This window comes from Plecotus auritus, assembly GCF_963455305.1.
Source record: "Plecotus auritus genome assembly, chromosome: 5".
NCBI classification, from domain to species: domain Eukaryota; kingdom Metazoa; phylum Chordata; class Mammalia; order Chiroptera; family Vespertilionidae; genus Plecotus; species Plecotus auritus.
Window position 1 is genome coordinate 168486128 of NC_137776.1, and position 8061 is coordinate 168494188.

The window sequence follows — 8061 nt, forward strand, 5'->3', positions numbered from 1 at the left end:
CCACTCTCTCAGCGTGTTCTTAGGGAGAATCTGGACAAAATAATTCCCTCGAGGAAGCTGAAGCCGCTTGTAGTAGGAAGATGACTAGACTGGGAGCCCCTTCACTACTCACTTGGCGAATGCTGGTCTCCCTCTCCTCGGCTGGAAAGTGGGCTCATTGAAGTGGATCATTCCCACAGTGAATAATGTTACCCTCCTGCAATTCTGCAAAACTCTATCAGTAGGAAGGGGCAAAACTAGGAAGCAAAATTCCTAATTCCTCAAGGTCATAGCGTGAATCTTCTAAGTGAGTGCTTCTCACTAGACTGAAATGTTTTCTTTAGGAATAACAGTTTTCTTGAATTTTCATGTTCACAACTTCTAAAATTATTTTGCTATCTTTAGGCAGCAGAATGTTGATTATTTTTCAGTTTAGGCTAACACTGACCACATGCTACTACTTAAATAAAGTAAACCATGTTTATTATGCTTATCCAGCATGCATCACTGTGCTTTTATTGAAATCTGGGTTGCTACACAGTTTCGAGCTAGTAACCAGCTAATTTCAGGCATCAATAAATGCAAAAATGAAGACCTCCAAGAAGAATTTCCTCATTTTCTCCACACGAGCTACCATTTAGTCGAAGTTAAGGCCCATACATATTTAGAAGCTGTTACCATACAGCCCTAAATAGAAGAATACATTAAAAGTTTCAAAGGTAGCCCTAGCCGATTTGATTCAGTGGATAGAGCGTCGTCCTGTGGACTGAAGGTTCGATTCTGGTCAAGGGCACATACCTTCATTGTAGACTCCTCCCCCGCCCGGGCCTTGGTCAGGAGGCAACCATTCGATGTGTTTCTCTCACATTGATGTTTCTGTCTTTCCTTTTCTCTCCCACTCTCTCTAAAAAAGATCAATGGAAAAATATCCTCGGGTGAGGATTAACAAAACAAAACACACACAAAAGTTTCAAATTCATATATGTCTTTAAATGCTTTTGCTTTCAGGGTGGATTTTTAATGCTCTATATTAAAAGAGAAACATTCACTTGTTTAGGCAGTGGCCTTAGGTAAAAATCTTTGTTGTATTTTCCCAAATTGAATAACCACCTTAGCAAAAACATGAGCAGAGGGAGAGGTTGGTGGTGACCTGAGGCCAAGCTCCCTTTCTTAGGGAAGAGGAGGTTTTGGGATGATAAGCTAATTTATCTCTGGAGATTATATGCTCTGTATTTATATGTTCTGACATCACAGGATTTCCCAAAATTCCTTTGAGGGAGGCTACCCATCTTCAGGCAAAGTGTGCCTGCTATGATGATTTTGAGAACTTCTAGTTCTTACCGTACAAGAAACCCAGAGAAGTTCCTCATGTTTAGCTGTTGATCAGAATCAAATTGTTACGCTCAATTAAAGTACTTTATTATTTATCAAATGCAGCTCATATGGAAGTTAAGAATTTCAGGATATATTGATTAAAACCAAAAAAGGGGTCACTGGATTGATTTATGTGTCGGGCATATAGTGCTTGCATTACTATTAATAGCAACTAGGTGGATCCCTTCCCCCCACTGAGAAGAGAATGGGCTCCTAAGTATTTTAAGATCAATAGAACTGATTGGATTCCTTTGTATTTAACTACAGTTAATATTACGATTTGTTCAAAAGACTTTCTAGAAGATTCAGATTTGACCAACACTATGCTCTCTTATAGCTGCCTCATATTCTTATTTAATTCTCACATCTGCTATGCAAGGTAGGTCTAATTATCCCCATTTTACGTATTGAGAAACTAAGGCTCAGAGAAGTTAGGTAAATTTACCGAAGCCTCAGAGGTTAATAAGCTGGAGAACTTAAATTTGAACCCAGGTCTTCTGCCTCCAAATCCAGTGCTCAATCCACAGGACAAAACGCCTTCTTCAGGCCCACAGAAGTCCATTTATCACAGAGCTTTTTAAAAACTAAACACAATTTGTATTTGTTTGAGAAATATTTTATTTCTTAAGCCATACCATGTCACACCTTATATGTACCGTCTTACTAATGAATTGGTCACGTGGTCCAATTCAGTAGTTCCTGGAAAGCATTATGAAGGAGAATAACATTTCCTGCCTACTGAGAACCTTGTCTTTATCCAATAGATACTTCTTTTACCCATTATCTACTAGAAGGGCAGGTGGTTATGCCAATTTATTCTAATAAAAGTCAATAATTTACAAACCACCTGATTTGACACTGGTATCACCGCTTAGAAGTAAAGGACTTCCTAACCTATGTCACAATTATATGCTCAGGTTTCTTCTTTTTAATATTGGTGTCAGAGGCTTTTTTATAATCTTTGAGATTAAGGCACCCTCATAGCAAAAATATATATTTAGTCATTGGGCTTTTATTTTTACCTTTATCAGGACATGTTTATTTTCTGTCCTGAGACGTAACAAACAATAGAATATAGGTAACTGAGATTGTGCAGTCAAATTCCCTCATTTTACCAGGAAAGAAATGAAAGCCCAGAGGTACTGAAGGGCCCATTCAAGGTCAGCAAGACAGTAAGTAGTAGAATCAACTAGAACATTAACCCAGAACTCTCTTCCTTTATACCATAGCTGGGAAGATTTGGATTTTTTAAAATTCAAACTATAAGAGAAAGTTTCTTTAGAAAGTCACAGAGGAAGAAGTGAGCTGTAGAAGAAGTGGGCTCAGAAAACAAGTTACAGAGGCAAAAAGAAGGGCCCTTAGAGAAAGGTACCTGGGAGTAGGGGTACAGATATACTCCACAGACAGAACCACCAAGATTTGGATATTTTTAAAGTTAATGAGAGGAACTGCATCTGTCAGAAGGACATCAGGCTGTTAGAGCCCCAGTGAGCTTCCACCTTCCCAGAAAATCACTCATCAAGACCCAGGAGGAGGCCAAATCTCAATTCCGGAATCTGGAAGCACCATCAAAAAGGTTCTCTATCCTCCCCACCCCACCTCCTCTTCATTCAGTCCGAGACTCCACGTCTTGGGGCTGAAACATGAGCAGAAGGCATAGTGCATTCTCAGATAAACGCCCTGTAGGTGAGAGCAGAAACAATAGGTAGCAGAACATGCAAATATCATGATTTCTTCATGTATGATGTTGGTTCAGAGAGGCAGAAAGCCTGGTAATGGGAAGGAAAAGGATGCCACGTGAACAGTAAAGTGCTGAACTGGGAACCGGACTTGGGAATCTGCACATGACCTTACCATCAGCCTCTGTATTAGAAAACAGGGTTTGATGGTAAGGTCAGTGGACAGATAGCGTAACCAAGAAACACTGGGCCTGGGCAGGAAGGACCACGTTTAAAGATGAATATAGAGAAAAAAGGCAGAATGCGTATTTTTAAAAATGTGACTGAAACAAGGGGAATGAACAGCTTTCAGAACATTTGAAAATGAAAGTGGTCTACTGCAAGAAACGAAAATGTTAGATTTCTCTTTTATCGTAATTGAAAGAACAGAAGGATTGCTCCAATGCAGCAATAGTTCTCTTGAAATGGGAGTGGGTTCAGAGACAAAAGCAATAAAATCACATGAAAAAGAAAATTGATTAGAAAGAAGGCTTTTAAGGAAGCTAAAAACATTAAAATCTACACTGGAAGCATAAAATAAAACTAGTGCTTAAAACACACACACACACACACAAAACTCAATACTATGAAGGACACACTTGAGATTTTCTTCCTAATGTTCTTTCAAAAGCAGAGAGACGAAAATACCAGGGAAGGGTACCAGATTGAGAAGACAGAACATGAGCTGACATTACTGATACTTGCTTTTCCTGGGGGAAAGATGATATTGAGAAGAAATACCATCAACCATAAAAATAAAATCTCTCCTGAACAGAATGGAAAGTTGTGTGTGTGGATTGAAAGGACTCACTGCATTCCAGGCCAAAAAAGAAAGAAGAAATGAACGAGACCACTACGTAAGCTCCTCATGGCAATCATTTTAAACTACCAAGGATGGGGAATGAAAACTCGCACTCGTCAGTCAGAAAGTAACAAGTTGCCTATCAGAAAACAAAAGAGTATTTTGGCTTCAGACTTCTACTCTATAGCACCAAATGCCAGGAAATAATAGGGGATTTTGAAGGGAAAAGTTGTGACTTTGGAATTTGATACACATTTTATATGTTAAGATACAGAAAATATTTTTAATTATGACAAACATTCAGGATATAAACCATCTATATAATACTATTCTTTAAAAGTAAATTATATTGAACCCTACAAAGCTTGGTTAATATAAATATACACACACACACACACACACACACATATACATATATATTTATTTTTTTTTGCTTACTGTCATCATTTCAAGGGACTCTGGGGTATTAAACATCAGATCATTACCCACTAAAAGAAGGCTATATATGCTGTTGAATAGATAATATGGCTAGAAGCCACATGTCTAAAAGTGCCCAGGTCCTCACATGAATGGGCTAAACTAATACAAGAAAAGGTACCTAAAAATAACAATATATCAGCATGGTGTTTCTTCATTTTTATTACTGAAGTCATGTATGATCACTATGGTATCAATAGCAAATTCAGACACATCTTTTACAAATAAAATTTAAATTGCTCTCAGATTTCCCCACTACTATTTAAAACCCTCTGTCCTGGGAGAGTCCCTTGCTTCTGAGCAAGGCGTCCCCACATTTGCTTTAGGGTCTGATAGCCTAGACTGGAGCTTACTGAGGCCATGGCCGCCCCACGTGCTTCTCCGCTCTTCTGAAACTCAGCTAACATCAAGTGCAAAATTAGAAAATTGCAGACTATGTATCTGTTTTCAAAAGAGATCAGATTTCAGCAAAACCATACTTGTTTTAGAATACAAATGCAAGGAAAGTTTAGTTTCAACAGCAGGAAGCTGGCCTGGGTTGAGCGAGGTGCTTTCCATAGTTGTACTTGAATGATCTTTTTGTTGTTATTTTGTTTTTGTATTTAATTTTTTTTCAATTACAGTTGATATTCAAGATTATTTTATATTAGTTTCAGGTGTACAGCATAGTAGCTAGACATTTATATATTTACAAAGTGGTCCCCTGCAATAATTCTACTGTACTTGAAGATTTATGGAACTGTGTTTAAATTCAGCAAAAACTAACAACGACATACCAAGTTACTTACTTCCGGAGCCCACAACGTTAGTGTTAGAACTGAAGCTGGGTTGTTTTGTTTTGTTTTCCATGGGCTTGCACTGGAAGGGCTCGAAACACAGAGAAATGTCCACTCTGTAGTATTATTGGCCTTAATGCTCAGATCCTTCCTGTCAGAATTAAGGTTTTATCTGGGCCCCAAGCTGACTTGCCAATTTAAACCCTGAATTAAATTTCCAACACCACCAGCATGTGTGCTTTCAATCTAGCAGCGGAGGAGTTAGCGGTGGCTTTGCGTTCGCTGGGTTTGTCACTCAGCAGTGCAGCAGGCCCTTCCAGATGGAGAGACTCTCTTCTGGACAGAGTCCAAGGGGAGCCCCTCCCAGGGTCTCCCCTGCCCGGCTGTGACTGACAAAAGTCTGTTCGTTTCAACTACTCAGATAAAAAACACACGGCTTGTATTTAATATTTTCTATGTGGCTGTATGTTCCAAATGATAGCAACAAAACTGTCCTTCCGTTTGCACTGTTCTGGATATGTTTTGTGGTGCGTGTGTGCTGTTTTGTTTTTTTTAATGTAGAGGAGGGTACCCTTAATTTCTTAACACTGGAAACATCATTTTAAATGATACAGGAAATGGTCAGTTACTTGAGTGATTTTATTGTACCCTTTTCAACTTTTTCTTTCTTCCCCCAGTGAGGCCTGCATAGGCATACACATGCATATGGACCTGGGAGCACAGGAGCGGGGAAGCACGTGTAGCGTCTGTTTCCTGTCACGGTGTCAGAGTTGGAAGGGATTTTCTTGTTCCTCTAATCCAGCTTCTAGTTGATAATCTAGTCAAGTCTGTTAACAGTTTGCAAGGTTCTGGCGTTTTTTAAGTTGTTGTTATTGTTTGGTTCGGTTTATGTATATTGCAGCTTGACTGTTTAACTCAGATTTTTGAAAATAAAAAAAATGTTAATGTATATTTTATGTCTGTTTTATTAAAATAACTTAGTTATTTTAACTTAACCAGCAGTATGTATGGTTTCTGAGTGTTTGTTATTTTAGTATCACATTCCTAGAAGTAGTGTTTTCCTTTGTAATTTGCAAACTGTTAGGACATCTTGAGCAGTTCTATACCCGTAATTCTTTTTTTTTTAGTATGTTTTTAAACTGATTTTTAGAGAGAGGAAAGGAGGAAGATAGAAACAGTGATGCTTCAACATCAATTGGCTGCCTCCTGCACGCCCCCTGCTGGGAATCGGTCCTGCAACCCTGGCATGTGCCCTGATGGGGGAACCACCGACCTCTTGGTGCATGTATCAATGTTCAACCACTGAGCCACACCAGCCGTGCCCCATATTCTTAACGTTTCTGAGCTAATGCTCTGGGTGAAATAGTTCTGACTCTCCCTCCAGGTTTCTGACTTGGATGTATTCACTGGGCAAGCTGAGAGCCCATTTAGAAAACTCACTTACTGATTGTATGTGAATTATTGTGTACATGACTCGAATTCATGTTTTCCTGCTCTTTAAATTATTCTTTTCTGTTTTTGCAGAGATTAATCCTAAAAGCTTTTAAAGTAGTAGTTTACTGCTCTATGTTTACAACAGCTAAAACCATTCCTAAGAAATTTCTGAGATAAACTTTCGAATGAGAATGATGGTGACAATTTTATTGACAATTATTGACCTTCAGGCAAATTGACTCCTCTCTTCTCATTGTTCTACTTAGAGCAATAATTTTTAGAAATTTTAGACTCCTAAACCAGTTAAAAAATTGATGAAAGCTATGGACCAGTTTCTCAGGGAAATGCATATATGCATGAAATATCTTATATACATACAGCCAGATTAAAAACTCTTGCACTAGATTTTTAAGAGTTGTCTTTCTAAGATATATTCTAAAATATTTAGGAATTTGCTTCAAAATAATCCAGAGGGGTAGAGTAGCTGCAAGCTGTAGACGTAGATATAAATTGGTATGAGTAGATAACTGTTAAAGCAATGCAATGGATACGTGGGAGTTTGTTATACTATTCTCTGTTCTTTTGCATATGTTTGAAATTTTCTGAGGCAGAGTTTAAATACACACACACACACACACACACACACACACACACACACACAAGCTCCTGTAGTAAACATTCCATAACCCTCCGCACCAGTCTCATAGATCACAGAATCTTCATGCTGAAAGGAAGGACTTGAGGGGAGATGAGGGTAATGACTCTGACAAGCACAGATGAGACCCCCCCGCCCAGATAAAACCAAAGGTAGATTCTCAGGTGAGAATCGTGGGTTGTAGCAGTAATGGCAAGAACTAGTGAAATTTGAATTATTACTGTTAACATGACTTCTTTTGTACCTACCAGATGGGAACACATTTTTTAAAATATATATATTTTTTATTGATTTTTTACAGAGAGGAAGGGGGAAGGATAGAGAGTTAGAAACATCAGATGAGAGAGAAACATCGATCAGCTGCCTCCTGCACACCCCCTACTGGGGATGTGCCCGCAACCAAGGTACATGCCCTTGACTGGATTCGAAGCTGGGACCCTTCAATCCGCAGGCCGACTCTCTATCCATTGAGCCAAACTGGTTAGGGCAGGAACACATTTTGTTCTCTCCCTTTAATTCAGAAAGTAGATCTGTGGAAATCTTCGCGGTGGATTTACGACATACAGGTTGAGCTGTGATCCAGTACTGCCCACAGTACTGTGAAGGCAAGCTCTGAGCCAGAAGTCCGAGGGCCTGGCTGGCACACAGCCTTGTAGGACCTGAGGACAGAAACTGTGCTACCAAAACCTCAAAAGGAGAGGACCTCAAGGCTATCACCAGCCAGAGGGGCTGTAAGGTAGATGCATCAATGGCCTGGTGCACTGAGGTGTCAAGCCATCATTTCCAAGTGCTTGAGGGGTCTCTCATGACCAGTACTTTTGGGTGGTTTCAATCTATTCCATCTCC

The 8061-nt window shown here is 39.3% G+C and overlaps 1 protein-coding gene across 1 annotated transcript in view; it reads left to right on the plus strand.

Annotated features, from left to right (window-relative positions):
- KIAA1958 overlaps positions 1-5847 on the plus strand; it is a 101538-nt gene extending 95691 nt beyond the window's left edge. The window contains exon 4 of the mRNA XM_080667754.1: positions 5804-5847. Within this exon, the coding sequence (XP_080523880.1) occupies positions 5804-5806 (3 nt within the window). The 3' untranslated portion in view covers positions 5807-5847. The remainder of the gene's footprint in view (positions 1-5803) is intronic.
- Positions 5848-8061: the final 2214 nt, after the last annotated feature.